Source organism: Pristiophorus japonicus, chromosome 4, assembly GCF_044704955.1.
Source record: "Pristiophorus japonicus isolate sPriJap1 chromosome 4, sPriJap1.hap1, whole genome shotgun sequence".
Lineage (NCBI taxonomy): Eukaryota > Metazoa > Chordata > Chondrichthyes > Pristiophoridae > Pristiophorus > Pristiophorus japonicus.
The window spans coordinates 272,696,144-272,714,880 of NC_091980.1; the positions used below are offsets into that span (position 1 = coordinate 272,696,144).

The 18,737-nt window shown below is 40.4% G+C and overlaps 1 protein-coding gene across 2 annotated transcripts in view; it reads left to right on the top strand.

Annotated features, from left to right (window-relative positions):
• The window catches only part of rhoj (ras homolog family member J), a 73,703-nt gene extending 55,602 nt beyond the window's left edge, over window positions 1–18,101 (top strand). The window contains exons 5-6 of one of the 2 annotated variants that reach the window (XM_070879476.1): window positions 282–371; window positions 7,950–7,992. In XM_070879476.1, coding sequence (XP_070735577.1) covers window positions 282–362 — 81 coding nt within the window. In that variant the 3' untranslated portion in view covers window positions 363–371; window positions 7,950–7,992. Of the gene's footprint in view, window positions 1–281; window positions 372–7,949 lie in introns of both variants that reach the window. The other variant, XM_070879475.1, reaches the window with a different exon arrangement.
• The last annotated feature ends 636 nt before the right edge of the window (window positions 18,102–18,737 follow it).

Consider the following 18,737-nt stretch of genomic DNA (forward strand, 5'->3'; position numbering starts at 1 on the left):
TATATTATAACGTGTATTAGTAAACAGCAGGGAAACGGGTGTCAGTTCTTTATAACATTTAGAGCACAAAAGCAGCTCATTCAGCCCATCGTACCTGTACCGGCTCTTTGAAAGAGCTAATCAATTAGTCCCACTCCCCTGCTCTTTCTCCATAGTCCTGCATATTTTTTCCTTTTCAAGTATATTTACTTAAACTGTATAAAACACTAGTTAGGCCACAGCTAGAGTACTGCGTGCAGTTCGTCACCACATTACAGGAAAGATGTGTTTGCACTTGACAGGGTACAGAGGAGATTTACGAGGATGGAGACCGAGAGAGACACACACAGAGTGGATTGTGTGGCTGGAGGAGATTACAGTGATAGGGAGAGGTGAGGCCATGGAGAGATTTAAAAACAAGGATGAGGATTTTAAAATCGAGGCAGTGTTTAACCGGAAGCCAAAGCAGGTCAGCCATCACAGGGGTGATAGGTGAGCGGGAAATGGTGCGAGTTGGGACATGGGCAGCCGAGTTTTGGATAACCTCCAGTTTATGTAGGGTAGGCCAGCCAGGAGTGCATTGGAATAGTCAAGTCTGGAGATAACGAAGGCATTGATGAGGGATTCAGCAGCAGATTAGCTGAGGCAAGGGCAGAGAAAAGGTGATGTTCCGGAGATGAAAATAGTTATGGCGAGGATACGTAGTCGGAAGTTCATTTTAGGGTCAAATATGACACCAAGATTGTGAACAGTCTGGTTCGGGGGGTGGGGGGGGTTGTGGAGAGAGAGAGAGAGAGAGAGAGAGAGACAGGGGGGCAGGGGGAAGAGAGAGAGACACGGGTGGGGAAGAGAGAGAGAAACGGGGGGGAGAGGGGGGAAGAGAGAGACACACGGGTGGGTCCGGGGGGGAGAGAAAGACACGGGTGGATGGGGGGGGGAGAGAGAGAAAGACACGGAGGTGACAGGAAAAGAGAAAGACACGGGGTGTGGGGGGAAGAGGGAGACATGGGGACGGGGGGGAAGAGAGAGAGAGACATTCGGGCGAGAGAGATGGGGAAGTGGGAGGGGGAATCGGAGGGGAGAGAGGAAACTCTGGGAAGACATCTCATGTTCTTCCAACCCCCGTTACACCCACAGTGGATGAAATCCGGAAGTCATGAAACTGTCACTATTCACTTCATACCCAATAAACCTGTTAACAATCCGTGACCCACATACAATGCCACATGGGGGGAGGGGGATGTAAGGTCATGCACTTGCACTGGGGTAAGGCACTTTGGCTGGGGGAGGCAGCATTTGGGCTGTGGGGGTGGGGGTGGGAGAGCTGGGCTGAAATTGGGCTGGGGTTGTCAGGGCCTCTGGCTGGGGAGGGGAGGCATGCATTTGGGCTGAGGGCGTAGGGATGAACTGGGGGTGGGGGTGGGGGTTTGGGAGGTGCTTGCTTGGTGCTCTATCCTCTCTCTGACTGCTTGCAGGGGAGTTCTGAAGTCAGAATGGCTTGAATTACATTTTGCAATGTCACTCGGAACTGGGGCTGGGCGGTTCCAGTTACACACTCCAGAGAAACTTCTGGGTGTGGCTTATCCTCCAGGGGGACCAATCAGCCAGAACCACAGTGCAAATAAATGCATCCATAAAATTAAGAGGGGCCTAGATAGAGTGCATAGGAAGGACCTATTTCCCTCAGCAGAGGGGTAAACAACCAGGTGCAAGGATTTAAAATCATTGGTAGGAGATTTGAGGAGAAAGTTTTTCACCCAGAGGGTGGTGGGGGTCTAGAACTCACTGCCTGAAAGAGTTGTAGAGGCAGAAACCCTCACCACATTTAAAAGGTACTTGGATATGCACTTTAAGTGCCATAACCTACAAAGCTACAGACCAAGAGCTGGAAAATGGGATTGGGCTGGAGATAGTTCTGTCGGCCGGTGCAGACACGATGGGCCGAAATGGCCTCCTTCTGTGCTGTAACTTTCTGTGATTCTATATCCAATTTCCTTATTTAAATTACTATTGAATCTGTTCCACCAATTTTTTTAGGAATTTCTTGTTATCAAATAAGCCTAGTTAACCAGGATTTGATATCAGTAGGTGCAAAGTGCAGCTAGCAGCACTCCAGTTGCATTGTCATGTTTACATATGTGCACAGAGCTCTGCTCTTGGCTCATTTCAGACAGCGGGCAGGATTGCATCCATTTTCTTAAACATTTAACGAAGATTCTGCAATAAGTTTAAAAAAGGAGGCAGACAAAAAGCAGGAAACTATAGACCAGTTAGCCTATGAGTCCATTATTAAAGAAGCAGTAGCAGGACAATTGGAAAAGCATAATTCAGTCAGGCAGAGTCAGCATAGATGTATGAAGGGAAAGTCATGTTTGACAAATTTGTTGGAATTCTTTGAGGATGTAATGAACAGGGTGGATAAAGGGGAACCAGTGGATGTGGTGCATTTGGATTTCCAGAAGGCATTTGCCAAGGTGTCACATAAAAGGTTATTGCACAAGACTAAAGTTCACAGGGTTCGGGGTAATATAGTACCATGGATAGAGGATTGGCGAACTAAGAGAAAACAGAAAGTCAGGATAAATAGTTCATTCTCGGGTTGGCAACCAGTAACTAGTGGGGTGCCGCAGGAATCGGTGCTGGGACCCCAACTATTTACAATCTATATTAATGACTTGCAAGAAGGGACCGAGTATATATAAAAACATAAGAAATAGGAGCAGGAGTAGGTCATACGGCTCCTTGAGCCTGCTGATCATGGCTGATACAATCATGCACTCGGGTCCACTTCCCTGCCCGCTCCTTAATCCCTTATCGGTTAAGAAGCTGTCTATCTCTGTCTTAAATTTATTCAATGTTCCGGCTTCCACAGCTCTCCGAGGCAGCAAATTCCACAGATTTACAACCGTCTGAGAAGAAATTCCTCCTCATCTCAGTTTTAAATGGGCGGCCACTTATTCTAAGATTATGCCCCCCAGTTCTAGTCTCCCCTATCAGTGGGAACATCCTCTCTGCATACACCCTGTCAAGCCCTCTCACAATCTTATACCTTTCGATAAGATCACCTCTCATTCTTCTGAATTCCAATGAGTAGAGGCCCAACCTCCTCAACCTTTCCTCATAAGTCAACCCCTCATCTCCGGAATCAACCTTGTGAACCTTCTCTGAACTGCCTCCAAAGCAAGTATATCCTTTTATAAATATGGAAACAAAACTGTATGCAGTATTCCAGGTGTGGCCTCACCAGTACCCTGTATAACTGTAGCAAGACTTCCCTGCTTTTATATTCCATCCCCTTTGCAATAAAGGCTAAGATACCATTGGCCTTCCTGATTGCTTGCTGTACCTGCATACTAAACTTTTGTGTTTCATGCACAAGTACCCCCAGGTCCCGCTGCACTGCAGCACTTTGTAATTTTTCTCTATTTAAATAATAACTTGCTCTTTGATTTTTTTTCTGCCAAAGTGCATGGCCTCACACTTTCCAACATTATGCTCCATCTGCCAAATTTTTGCCCACTCACTTAGTCTATGTCCTTTTGCAGATTTTTGTGTCCTCCTCACACATTGCTTTTACTCTCATCTTTATATCGTCACCAAACTTGGCTACGTTACACTCGGTCCCTTCTTCCAAGTCGTTAATATAGATTGTAAATAGTTGGGGTCCCAGCACTGATCCCTGCGGCACCCCACTAGGTACTGATTGCCAACCAGAGAATGAACCATTTATCCGACTCTCTGTTTTCTGTTAGTTAGCTAATCCTCCATCCATGCTAATATATTACCCCCAACCCCGTGAACTTTTATCTTGTGCAGTAACCCTCTATGTGGCACCTTGTCAAATGCCTTCTGGAAGTCCAAATACACCACATCCCCTTTATCCATCCTGATCGTTACATCCTCAAAGAATTCCAGCAAATTTGTCAAACATGACTTCCCCTTCATAAATCCATGCTGACTCTGCCTGACCGAATTATGTTTTTCCAAATGTCCTGCTACTGCTTCTTTAATAATGGACTCCTACATTTTCCCAACCACAGATGTTAGGCTAACTGGTCTATAGTTTCCTGCTTTCTGTCTGCCAAGTTTGCTGTCGATACAAAGATGGGAGGGTAAAGCAATGTGTGAGGAGGACACAGAAACCTGCAAAAGGACATAGACAGGCTAAGTGAGTAAGCAAAAGTTTGGCAGATGGAGTATAATGTTGGAAAGTGTGAGGTTATGCACTTTGGTAGAAAAAAAATCAAAGAGCAAGTTATTATTTAAATGGAGAAAAATTGCAAAGTGCTGCAGCACAGCAGGACCTGGGGGTCCTGGTGCATGAAACACAAAAGGTTAGTATGCAGGTACAGCAAGTGATCAGGAAGGCCAATGGAATCTTGGCCTTTATTGCAAAGGGGATGGAGTATAAAAGCAGAGAAGTCTTGCTACAGTTATACAGGGTATTGGTGAGGCCACACCTGGAATACTGCGTACAGTTTTGGTTTCCATATTTAAGAAAAGATTTACTTGCTCTGGAGGTAGTTCAGAGATGGTTCGCTAGGTTGATTCTAGAGATGAGGGGGTTGACTTATGAGGAAAGGTTGAGTAGGTTGGGCCTTTACTCATTGGAATTCAGAAGCATGAGAGGTGATCTTAGCGAAATGTATAAGATTATGAGGGGGCTTGACATGGTGGATGCAGAGAGGATATTTCCACTGATGGGGGAGACTAGAACTAAGGGGCATAATCTTAGAATAAGTGGTCGCCCATTTACATAGAAACATAGAAAATAGGTGCAGGAGCAGGCCATTCAGCCCTTCTAGCCTGCACCGCCATTCAATGAGTTCATGGCTGAACATGAAACTTCAGTACCCCCTTCCTGCTTTCTCGCCATCATTCGCCAATCTATCCTAGCCAATTCACGCCTCATACCTTCAAAGTTACCCTTCTTTAAGTTCTGGACCATGGTCTCTGAAATTACTGTTTCATTCTCCATCCTAATGCAGAATTCCACCATATTATGGTCACTCTTCCCCAAGGGGCCTCGCACAATGAGATTGCTAATTAATCCTCTCTCATTACACAACACCCAGTCTAAGATGGCCTCCCCCCTAGTTGGTTCCTCAACATATTGGTCTAGAAAACCATCCCTTATGCACTCCAGGAAATCCTCCTCCACCGTATTGCTTCCAGTTTGGCTAGCCCAATCTATGTGCATATTAAAGTCACCCATTATAACTGCTACACCTTTATTGCATGCACCCCTAATTTCCTGTTTGATGCCCTCCCCAACATCCCTATTACTGTTTGGAGGTCTGTACACAACTCCCACTAACGTTTTTTGCCCTTTGGTGTTCTGCAGCTCTACCCATATAGATTCCACATCATCCAAGCTAATGTCTTTCCTAACTATTGCATTAATCTCCTCTTTAACCAGCAATGCTACCCCACCTCCTTTTCCTTTTATTCTATCCTTCCTGAATGTTGAATACCCCTGAATGTTGAGTTCCCAGCCCTGATCATCCTGGAGCCACGTCTCCGTAATCCCAATCACATCATATTTGTTAACATCTATTTGCACAATTAATTCATCCACCTTATTGCGGATACTCCTTGCATTAAGACACAAAGCCTTCAGGCTTGTTTTATTAACACCCTTTGTCCTTTTAGAATTTTGCTGTACAGTGGCCCTTTTTGTTTTTTGCCTTGGGTTTCTCTGCCCTCCACTTTTCCTCATCTCCTTTCTGTCTTTTGCTTTTGTCTCCTTTTTGTTTCCCTCTGTCTCCCTGCATTGGTTCCCATCCCCCTGCCATATTAGTTTAAATCCTCCCCAACAGCACTAGCAAACACTCCCCCTAGGACATTGGTTCCAGTCCTGCCCAGGTGCAGACCGTCCGGTTTGTACTGGTCCCACCTCCCCCAGAACCGGTCCCAATGCCCCAGGAATTTGAATCCCTCCCTGCTGCACCACTGCTCAAGCCACGTATTCATCTGCGCTATCCTGCGATTCCTACTCTGACTATCACGTGGCACTGGTAGCAATCCCGAGATTACTACTTTTGAGGTCCTACTTTTTAATTTAGCTCCTAGCTCCTGAGATGAAGAGGAATTTCTTCTGTGAGGGTTGTAAATCTGTGGAATTCGCTGTCTCAGAAAGCTGTGGAAGCTTGGTCATTGAATAAATTTAAGACAAAGATAGACAGTTTCTTAACTAATAAAGTAATAAGGGGTTATGGGGAGCAGGCAGGGAAGTGGACCTGAATCCATGATCGTATCAGCCATGATCGTATTAAATGGCGGAGCAGGCTCAAGGGGCCGTATGGCCTACTCCTGCTCCTATTTCTTATGTTCATTTAAGTTTACAAATTGTCAAAGAGTTTTAACAGACCCCGCCCCCCCCCCCCCCCCCCGAGCACTTTTTAATCTCAACTTGAGTTATTCTACACATGGTGTCCAACCTAAGCAGCATAAGGCAGCTTCTATGAGTGATTTTTTTCCAGTCAGATTTGGAACTTCATAATCGTGGCAGATATTTTCATTCATAACCTAAACCACCATTTAATACTGTAATTATAAAACCAAGAGGTTTAAAAGAAAGTTGAATAAGCAGTTGATAGTTTTATTTTAACTCCTGCTTGAGGAAAGCTAGAGGTACAGGTGCAGCACCTAAAATCCGAAACCCTTGGGACCGAGGCCGTTCAGGACTTTGTGTTTGGCTGAATTTTCTAACGTGTTTCTGACATCACGAATCCGGAAACACCTGAGCCCAGGTTCGGGTATTTCCGGATTTCGGAACATCAGAAAGCCGGGGATTGGGTGAGGAGGGCCCCTGCCTAGGAGATGTTCGAGCCGGCGGAGGATGTGTTCGGGCGGGGCCCTGCCGAGGAGGAGTTCGGGCGGGCCGACGTGGAGGCCCCAAGGTAAGGGCAGCATCGGCGGAGTGAGGCGAGCTGTGGCAAGGCCCCGATGTTGGCAGTATCAGCAGGTCCAGATTCTGGAACATGTTACGGATTCTGGACAAAACCTTGCACCAATCATCCCGGATTCTGGAATAATCCGGATTCCGGAACTCCGGATTTTCAGCGCTGCACCTGTCGGTCTCAAATCCAACAACTTTGGTCTTCACTGCCTTGTTTATATATTCCAGGTGTGCTGCCAATTTTGATCTTGCCCCCAGCAGAATTTTTTAATATAAATTTTATATTCAAGTCAACAGTGGAAAACAATACTGACAAAAATGGAATCTCATATGAAAGCACAGTAAACTGTGTTCAAGCGCAATAGGTAAATGAGCAAAATTATATGAGGTGGTTGGGGGTGGATGAAATTTAATTCATTACTGACGGCAATGTTTAATTTGGTTGGGTTTTTTTTGCTAAAGAAAAATGTATTTGGTGGTAATCACATTTTTAAAAATAATTTTACTTCAGCATACATAGAACTGTTGCTCTTCCAAATTAAAATGTTCATCAATTGTATATCTGTATAAAAATGTTTTGATTCCCAGGAAGTTCAAAAGACCATGTTCTGTCAACTGCAATATAACAGAAAATGCTGGAAGTACTTTGAGTATTTCCAGCATTTTCTGTTTTTATTTCAGATTTCCAGCATCCGCAGTATTTTCTTTTGGTACAGTATAGCATGCAGGTAAACTGAGAGTGAATGTGGTTAGCCACAAGGGAGCACTATAACCTGACCAGTTTGGGCATGTGTTTTTTTTCTGTCTTGAGTAGGTCTAGGGAAACTGCAGATCTTTGTTCGTTATTTACATTTACATTTTAAATGTTAGAATGATCCTCTTTCCATGACTCCTGGTTTTCACTAACATTCTAACTGTGGTACTAATGTTTAATTATAACTGCATGGCACTAACATTTAATTAAAAGCCATAATAAGTTAAACCAAGTGGCTATGGTCTGTTATATGTCTAATTAGGTATGCAACTGAAAATATTATTTTCATTGTAATTTCTTTTCTCATTCTTTTAGATTGGAGCACAGTGTTACTTAGAATGCTCTGCACTCACACAAAAAGGCTTGAAAACAGTGTTTGATGAAGCAATTTTGACAGTTTTCCACCCCAAAAAGAGGAAAAGAGGTTGTGCAAAATGTCGTGTGTGTTGTGCAATTATATGATGCAATACAAGAGGACAAAGGAAGATTTTGACAAGAAAACAAGTTCCTGTTCACTAATAAGAGTGAGGCTGATTGTAAGAACAGTAAGCTTTTTACTGACGATGTTTGGAAAAGGAAAGCATTTCTTTCCTTATTCCTTACTATGGTGAAGAGATGGAGAACGGGTCCAATAAGGAACCAGTTGCAGTAGTGGACTAACTTAAACTCTCAAACCTCACAAAAGTCATATTAGTTTACTGCTAACAGCCATTCACTTTTCAAATTGCTGGGTGTGCATCTTTTCTCAAGCCTGGCTGGAAAGCACTGAGCCATTGTTAAAAATGTCTGTTGTTATGGCAAGGATGTGACTGGGAAGTCTGAGGAGCAGAAACAGCAAAGGCACCAGGCACAACACATTGAAGCACTGCAGTGGAACCCTGTTACTTTTGGCTAAGCTTTTTCGTGGCCTTATACAGCTAATTATAAGCACAGATACTGCAGTTTGAAGACCTCAATAGTATTTGTTCCTACAGTACTGCCTTCCTGAAGCTGGCTGAGCACTAATGCAACTTACAGTAGGCATCAGAACACTTGTCTCCATGTCAGGATTAATGAATAACTTCGTATTCTATAAGCCATTGTTTCAGAAGCACAGTGATAACGGCAACATGGTATGATTGTTCCAAATAGCATTATAAAATAACACCAGCACTACATTTAGAATTGAAAACATAAGATTTGAAGTGGGATCGTAACATCCTAGGTTTCCTAACTCCATGTCAACTTAACTGACCAGCTTCATTCTTCGTGGAACAAGACTTGAAAAATCCATGCTCCAAGCAGCCCATCAACTTTGCATTTCATGTTGTTTTCTTACAGCATCTGATGCATTGCTTTGTGGCCTGTTCTGGCTCTATTTTAACCCATTGATTAGTTGCCTATTGATGGCAGAGGTGTGCTCTACTCCATTTTAGGAATATCTTCCTCGTTCAAGTAGCATGAAAGGTTCATTTAAGTAAGTTCAAAAAAAAATAGAAAGCAACTCTGCTCGGCAATTGGGTTGGTAGCGTCTGGCAATAGACTATTGATGCGAGGCTCCGTTGGCTGATGGAATTCTTTTACTCCACTGTGGAGGTGCTGAGCAGAGGGCAGGTGTGTCTCCACAGGAGGGAGAGAAAAGTTGAAAGGATTGCTAACAGTTCACTCTTGTATCAGAGGCATGGATCATGTACAGAAGACACATCAAGTCGCTGGAGAGATATCACCAAAGATGACTCCGCAAGATCCTGCAAATTCCCTGGGAGGACAGGCGCACCAACATCAGTGTCCTTGCCCAGACCAACGTCCCCAGCACTGAAGCACTGATCACACTCGATCAGCTTTGCTGGGCAGGCCACATAGTTCACATGCCAGACATGAGACTCCCTGAGCAATTGCTCTATGCGGAACTCCTGCCAAAGGTGGGCAGCAGAAACATTACAAGGACACCCTCAAAGCCTCCCTGATGAAGTGTGACATCACCACTTACACCTGGGAGTCCTTGGCCGAAGACTGCCCTTGGTGGAGAAAGTGCAACCGAGATGGCGTTAAGCTCTTTGAATCTCAACGCCACGAGCATGAAGAGGTCAGGCGCAGGCAGCGGCAGGAGCGTGTGGTAAATCAGTCCCACCCCCCCCCCCCCTCCCCCGACGACTGTCTGTGACAGGGTCTGTGGCTCTCGTATTGGACTGTTCAGCCACCAAAGACTTCACTTTAGGAGTGGAAGCAAGTCTTCTTCGATTCTGAGGGACTGCCTATGATGATGATGCACAACGTTTAGCAGGCCATACGGAGTGGCATTAGCAGAAGCCTGAAATCATGTCACTGCTTGCTCACTCCGCTACAGTTAATACATAGTACACTGAAGCCAGCAGATAGAAATGGGGAGGAAAAAAAAATGATCTAAGCAACAAGTAACTTAGAATTCTTTTCCAGCATTGAGATGCAATTGAAGAGTCAATAATAAATGAGCTTTCTTCAGCTCTTCCTGTGCTCTCCCTGCGCCCGATCTCTACCCCTGCAGTCCTGAACAGACCATTCGAAGATGCAAGGGTGGCCTGGTGACAACTTTCAATATATTCCTCCCAGTGAGGAAGTATCTGAACGATGTTCACATTATTTAGGCCAAATTTTATTGTTGGTCCCAAAAATTCAATTGAAATTTTCACTTTCTCAAAGCACAATTTTTAACATATGGATGCAAGCTATCTTGCATTACATTCTTCAGGCCAAATATAATAAGCAAAGTTTGTTTTAGTCAAGACCAGTACAGAGAAACAGGAAGTAAACTACATTGATGTAATGATGGATATTGAGCTACATATCAGCGGCACTGGAGAAATCTGGTTGGGATATTTTCATTATATAGCTTAGATCAACTATTAATTCAAGTGTTACTGTGGTTCCAAAATAAATCTCTTTAATTGTTAAATCATATTGGCCCAGAATTTGCTGGAGTTTGGCATCTTCAAAGCGTGCCCCATTAGTTGGACTTTTTCCCTCCCACTTCAGCTCAAAATGTTTTGCCTTGTAAGGAGCTGGGAGTGCGAGCCGATAACAGCACGGCGAGAGCAGTGCGGTATCTGGGATTCTGGTGAATGAAAGGACTGACAATCTGTCGTCTTAACCATGAGATTTAAAGATTGAGAAAGAAACTGAGGAATGATGGCGATGGCGGGAGAATTAGAGTTGAATAAAGTGCAGAAAGAGAAATAAAGAGAGGGAAAGAAGGATTGGATAAAGAGACATAAAGGAAACGTAAGAAATAGAAATGTAAATATTAAAATCATTGGTGCTAATCATCCAGCTCTTGTGGCGATTTGCAAATCACAGGGTATCTCTTCCTCACCACAAGTTGCTGGACGATTTACAATAATGGAGAGCGCCACTGAACCAGCCATTATTTTGGCAGCAAATTCTGGGCCGTTAATTAATACCAGGTAAAAATATGGCTAGTAGGTATAATTCACATTGTGATTTAAGTTATGCAAATACTTAATACTTATAAATAATTACAAGTTAAGAAGGATTTATCACGAAATCAGGATTGTGCTGACAACTGTATTATTCTGTGTGTACAGTGCATATAATGCAGTAATGCTCCATTTTAACTTTAACTTTAGTTGTGAAGAACAATTTTAGTCAGTTCTAAGAACTCTCAAGTTTTCCAAAACAACAATACTGGTTCACTCCCTAGATTTCAATATTCATATCATTCTGGTTTGATTTGCTAGATTAAGACTTTCCAAATATTTCTACTGGCACTGTCAGTTCTGCTGTTATGCCAATTGGACCTTAATCTGTATTCTCGGAACATTTGCATAATGTTTTCCAGAAGCTTCCTAAATTATTGGAAGCAAATGTTGACATTTTGCAAAGCTCTTTTCATGAATGCTAGCTTAGTATTGTGTTTATTAAGACACCTCTTGTGTAAGTTTTTTTTTGTTATATGCTAAAATACATTGATTTGTGACTTCATTTGATACAATATCTTAATTACATCAGTCACATGACCCTAACCAGATATGTAGATTAATGGTAACTGGAGTAAATAAATATATCCAGAATGACTAGTTACATTACAGTCAATCACCTCTGGCTCTTGTTAATTGTTTTATTGGTAGGTGCTTACTAGGGAAAGTTAATATTCTAGATGCACTTTTTACACTTGCAAGTAGTCACTGTTAACCAGCTGACAAAAGGATGTACAGCAAAACTTTACCAGGAACCCTTTGTTCAGGAGCTAGTTTTCTTCATTGTCGCAATAAGTGTGAATTTGGGAATGCTATAGAGTAAGTAGGCTTCCTTCCCTTTGTAAAAAGACAGTCAAGCAGCCAAAAATCTCTGGGAACTAATACATATGGAAAGTTTTATTATTTCTTTCAATACTTTACTTAATTCATATAGTTAAAATATGAATGTAAACTAAGCATTTGAGTACCAAATAAGATCAGTAAGCCTGTTTTGAAAGCAATGGAAATATACAGTATCTTAAACTCAGATTTTGAAGACAAAGTTTAGCTCAAAATATGAAGACAATCTAAAGGAATATCTGAGTAAACTAAAGTCACCAGAGCATGGTTAATAGACCATTGAAGATGGAGGAGGTGGGGGGGGGAGAAAAATCAGAATATAGTTTAAATAAGCAATACATTTTAACTTTATTTCTAGAAGAGCTAGACAAAAACACCAGATGGAACGATGTACTTGAAATAGTATAGCTGTGCATGACAATCTAAATGCAGATATAGAGCTACACTTCTAAACACAACAAATATACACACAAGCTGCAGATAAACTATAAGCTCACACTTCTAAACTGAGCAATGCATTAAATTTGAATATTCAGAAATGTATACAGTAGTGCTCTAACTCTCCATCTTGGAATCCATGGTTAGCATGTGGTTTTGCTACAGTGTTGTACTGTTGCATTTCAGTGCTCTGCCAATCTCAAGGTCAAACAAACAGCAAACTTCTGCTTTCAATTAAAACTCGTTAAGATACATCTTTATGCAACTGGGATTCTGATCTAACCAGACTATTATATTTCTACCAAATCTAACCACTTGAATATTTGTACTACCTTTATTTGCCTTAGTTTAGCAGAGTTTTTTTCCCAGAGACAATCCAGGTGTAAGCTATTTTAATTATTGTATTCCTATTAATACTGATATCCTAGATATGATGCACCTTGGGGTGGGAATCCAACCTTTTATTTCATGAGTGGAAGGATCATTGACACTTGTAAGTTTTTATAGGGATTTTTTTTCTGACAACTGAAATAAAAGTCAGGATCCCAATCTTGGTCATGCATTCTTTTTGTTATATGAAGCAAAATAAATATTTTATAGATATATAATTCCTCTTTTCCTCATCCACTGTATTTCTAAACCATCTATTGAGATCAACAAGTGAGTCCCATAATGGCTAGTTGAATGAAGCTATCCACACTTACTGCTTTGTGAAGTTCACACACACATTTAATCATTTAGAGCAGCAATAGAAAATTGTATTAAATGAAAACTTAACAAAGACACTTTAATGTATTGATTTAACTAAGTTAAATATGCATTGTAATTATTTCTCAGGAACCATTGGACGGTTAGTCGTAAATGATTAGGTGTTGGACTGAACTTGGTGGAAAAAAACATTAATCCCAACATAAACTAGACAACCTAAAATAACATTCTAATAGATACAAAGCACAAGCTATCTATTTTAAGTTACTAAGGGCAATACATTAGTAGTAGATAAAAAGGAATAATTCTCATATATTTAAGTCAATTGAAAGAAACTCTAATCTTGTATACTCTGTCTTTACTTGCTGTGTACCTTGTATGTATAGCCATTGACATTCTTTCCCTTTAAAAATACTCAGCAGTTGATGCTTACAGGAAGTATTCCCTTGGGCTTCTTGTGCTCTGCAAACACATCAGGAGATTATGTGAGAGATACATTTAAACATGCTCGGAAGCATTGTACTATAATTTATTTTCCAATGCACTCTACAACATTGCAATTTTTTGGCTAAATCTTTTTGACTAAAACGGTAAATCTTATTATCTTGTCATGAGGACTGGACATTAATCTTAGAAATACAATAAAAATAAAATGTTGCAGTTTAAGCTTAATTTTCATTCAAGGAAACATGCACTTGCTCCTCAGCAAACCTTGTCAACAATAATGTTTGATTGTATTTACTTTACTTGAATACTCGGAGGTAAATAGTCCTTGTGAAATGGAAATGAAAGTTTACTCTTATCAGTCAATCTTGGAAGGGTTTGAAGTGAAGGGGATTTTGGTAGTTTTAAGCCTCTAAAGGACACAAGTTGACAACATTCAGTTAAAATGGAAGTGGCAGGTATGATCATCTAGTAGCCTCTTTGAAAGCAAATTAACTCATCAATTGTCCCATGGCATTCTGCTCTGCCCCAAGCTCAGCTTCTTCCCTCACTATTACCCAAACGGTTTTCTTCCACCTCTGCAACATTAACCCCTCCATCTCATCTTTTCTGCTCTCCTTGCTGTTACTACCTCCAATCCCTTTATAGCTGGCAGTACTGCTTCAACGCTCCATAAACTTCAACTCATCCAAAGTGCGGCAACCCAGGTCTCCCTGCACCCCCAACATACACTCATACACTTAAGTCCCGTGGAAGCCTATACTCCCTAAGTTTCACTAGCCCTGGTGGGTCAGTTTCAAAATGTTCATTTATTTTCAAATCTCCGTGTGTCCTTTTTTACCTCCTCTTCCCTATGCCCATGAATGCACCCTTTGCTCCTCTTGCACTGAATTCCTCACTCCCTCCCCTTCACCATGGACAACTCCTTGTACAATCACCATGCTCCTGCCCTTTGGAAATCTCAACTCCACACTCTTTGTTTTGCCACCTCCCACCTCCTTCCCTGCTCTCAAAAACCTCCTTAACACTCCAATCTGCAACTGTGCATTTGGTTCTCAACTCCAATTCCATTCCATCCACCCCCCCACCCTCCCTTTCCCCTGCTGCATGTCTACCATATTAATTTCTTCCTGAAGTACCCTGAGGTGTCTTCCTGCACATGAGGAACGCTATATTAAATCGAGTTGTAATAAGAGCATCTTTATGAAATGAGCACAGCATTGTTCTCCGTTTAAAAGAAGTCCAATTGCATGGCTTATATTTTAAATGGTAATTTTGTTGGATAATATACAATGATCAGCTGCTTAATGAGAAAGAATGGAGTACACAATTTAAGACAATGAGGATTAAACAAACTGACATAATAGTTAATCACCATGGGAGAATAGTACAGAGCTGGATATTTGCTAAATGTATCCAATGAGTCGTGGGAATGGCTGGCAGCAGGTTTCAGTCTGGTCTCCAGTAAAAATGAATCAATGGCAAAGATTTAAAAAGTTAGATGTAGTTACACACAGGTTTGGTTTTGAAGTATGGCGGTTTGGGAGCTTTCATTCAATGCAACGGAGGATTTTTCAGGGCAAGGGGAGTATTTTTGATAAGCATCTATATGAGGTCCCCTGGAACCTGACTTGTAATTTCTCAATATATTTTTCTGGGCTGGACAGCAATAAATACTGCACATTGGATCAACTTATATTATCAAGTTATAATATAAAATAAAGAATACATGTCAGTGGTCCAGATATGATTACCCAACGAATCGATCGAACTGAGTAACACATCAGGAATTGCGGATTGTAATTGTTGTGATGTCCAATCATTTGTTTTATGAATATGCTCAATGGGATCACTGCCTGTTTTCTGTTTACATGATGCTTCTGTTTTAATTTGGTTTCAAATGTTATTTTGTTTTTAAATCGAGGACTTGCCAGGCCGATTTAAGAAGAACATTCTGGTAATAGATAGGAAGGAAAATGGTGTCCGTCTAACTGTCATTTACTGATGAATGGTTGTGGTGGAGAGTGCCATGAAAACTGATTGGAAATGGTATTAATAGCATGCTATAAAAACATATCTTGCATTCATTAGCTGTGTACTGTGGAGGTCCTAGGAGGGACCTTTCTGAGCACTACACTATACTTCAGTTTCGTCAGGATATTTAGGATGCCTAACAACCAACAGTCTCAGTAGCATGACAATATGGTATCAAAGTGCTATTGATAGAATTTCCATCCTTTTTAAAGTAGTGAAAGAACTTTTCATTGTTGGTGTATCTAATACATTTGTTGCTGGTTAAGAAACTGGAATTTTACTTATAACAGACGCATTGGGCTGGCTGCTCTTCAGTCTTCCAATACTTATAGTTATGGGCCTGTAACATTTTCAGAAGGTTTCTCACCTTAAATGCTTGGAGTCTTCCAATTACTAGTTTAATTATTTGGTCAGGGAAATGCTGTAATTTTCTCATAGCCTATGCAATTTCTTTGAGCTCACCAGTATTTGAAATCAAATAGATAGAATAATATTCCACACTCCGCATTACAATTAGCCGCTATTTTATAAGAGCAGTAAATTGCTGCAGGTAAAATAGCCCATATGATTATCAGACACCATAGAGAACTAATTTGATACCATTCAAGATGTGTAATGTAATTTCACTCAGGATATAAAATAGGAGCATGCACAGTGTAGTTACTCTATAGAATGTATCTGAAATGCATTGTATAAGCTGAATACTCTGGTAATGCACACGAGAATATTTTGGTGATGTATAACCTAGAATTTTTTTAAAATCTTATGACAATCTATTGCCAGGCACTAAAATCACCCAGGTCTCATTGCACGGCTTGCCGTCTGCCCCAAGTTACAATTGGAGTTCTAGCAATCTAAAAAGGTTTCAGTGGGATTCTGACCACTGGGATCTCTCGATCAATCGTATAGTTACAAAATAAATTAACTCCCAACATTCTTTACCAGGATGTGTTTTGCTTCAACTGTGTGTTGGAGTTACTCTCTTGTGGTAGCAGTACCCCTTACAAGCATGTATTACCAATCATGTAATTAATTCTTTACTAATAAAAAAATATAAAAGTACCAAAATGCACAGAACCAAACAAGCAGATAGTAATTCTTTGCATCATCATTTTTTTTAAAAAGGGGTTCTGACGGTGAAACTCCCTCTTTAAAAATCAGGATGGACACATGAATCAAATGTTGTATACATAATCTATATCTTTGGAAATGGTAGTATGTGCTCGTTTCTGGCCCAATTACTCTTAACTGACAGCATCTTGTGTAGTTAGTATTGGCAGAATACAGTGCTCTACTTTGATTCATTTGTTTCAATTTGACTCGACAGAAGATTGCTGCTTGAATAACAAAACATTAAAAGTATTAGCTACAGATTTGAAATGCATTTCTGAAACGTGTACTTTAAGTATGAAGTTTTATTATAATGATCAAGTTCATCTTTACATCAATACTTCTCGAAATGAATTGATACCATGCTTTGATTTCCTAATAGAATATTAAATTACAAAAACATCTGGCTAGCACAAGTGTTAATGATAAATAAATACCGGTCGATACTATTCAGATTCTTTCTTCACCTAGCTTATCAAATAACAGATCCCTATAGCATCCTTTTATACTTCCCAGTGAGGTTCAATATGTTTTTTAGCAAAAGTAATTATAACATTAATTATGCTTCCAAAAATTGATCTGGTAAAAGGGTGTCTTTGGTTTTTGAAAGCTTCAACACATCACAGTAAGTATGCTTCTTTTAGAAGTTAAATTTGTCAGGGTAATCAAAAGACGAGCAGACTTTAAAATATATCGGGTAACTTTTTTCGCACTGCAAATGGGTGAATTGTAGTTAAACGGTCACCACATTATTGATGTAATATTAGTTGTCTGTGTACTGTTATTATATGTTAAAGCAATTCAAAACTGTATCATTAATAAAGCTTCATATACATCTTTCAAGCTATTAAATAGAAATGTACCACTGGCTTGACATCAAATCAAATGATTCAATTACTGTACTGTAATGCTAAGATCTAAATCATGTGGACATTATTTTAATGTCTATATTCAGTTTTCAGTCACAACCCAGAAGAGGATGCACTTGAAATAAAAATAAAATCATGTAATTAATATTGTTTTTCTCACTTTTCACAAACTGGTTTGTATGGCCTAAGTGTTGGAAAATAACTAGTTTTACTGAGTGGAATTTTGTGCTCGGAGTCTCTGGGGTGACTAATATCTTTGCTTACAGTATCCAAATACATTATCTTTTTAGTGCCTTAATATTGTTTCCATATATTAGGTAAATGCAGGTATTAAAGTTTCAGAAACAGCAATAACTTGAAACCAATAGAAATGCAAATTCCACATAATTTAATATTAAAATACGGAATGCAACTTGTAATTAGCAATTGTATACTTAATTCCATATTTGCTTTTAATTTCTATGCAACAGATACAAGTACTCTTGCTGTATTATGGCAATTGCTTTGTACTTTTAATTTTTGTTTAATTCAGTTTATTGTGCATAGTTTTTTTGATGAAAGTAAAAGTTTATTGGACATAATTGGCTGGCTATCTTTTGTTCTCTAATTGCATTTGCTGCTTTGGAAAAACTGCAGATGTGTACTTTTGGCTCCTCTGCAGATTTTGTGGTGAGCTGAATTTTCACTCATTTATGCTTGCACATAATGGATAGCAAATTATTTGTTTCAAAACCTATTACTAAGATGGTATACATTCTTTATCCTTTGACATGCAGGCAGACTGCCTTAGCGGTAAGGCAATCAATGTGACACCACAACCTTCTTCCTTCAAGGTAGAGTTCATTTTTTTGAAGACCCTGGCAAGGAGGGTGAGGTGATGACCGAGGACCTATAATTAAATGAAAGATGGCATTTTAATGGTATGATGGATTCCACACTGTAGTTAGAATTAAACAGGTTGGGGCATCAAGACCCAGCTCTACTATAAGGGTATTAGTCCTGACACCGCCAATGCCAAGACATACCTGTCATAATAATTCAAAACTTTATGGCAGTACTCTTTCTATTCATTAAGATTTTCTTGGTTTACAACCTGAATTAAGTGTCTTTAAAAACTTTACAAAAGATATATCATGCACAACTTTCCCTCAAAGATGCGTGGCAGACCGGCTTCAATGTTAAGATTTGTGCATGCGTAAAACTGAATG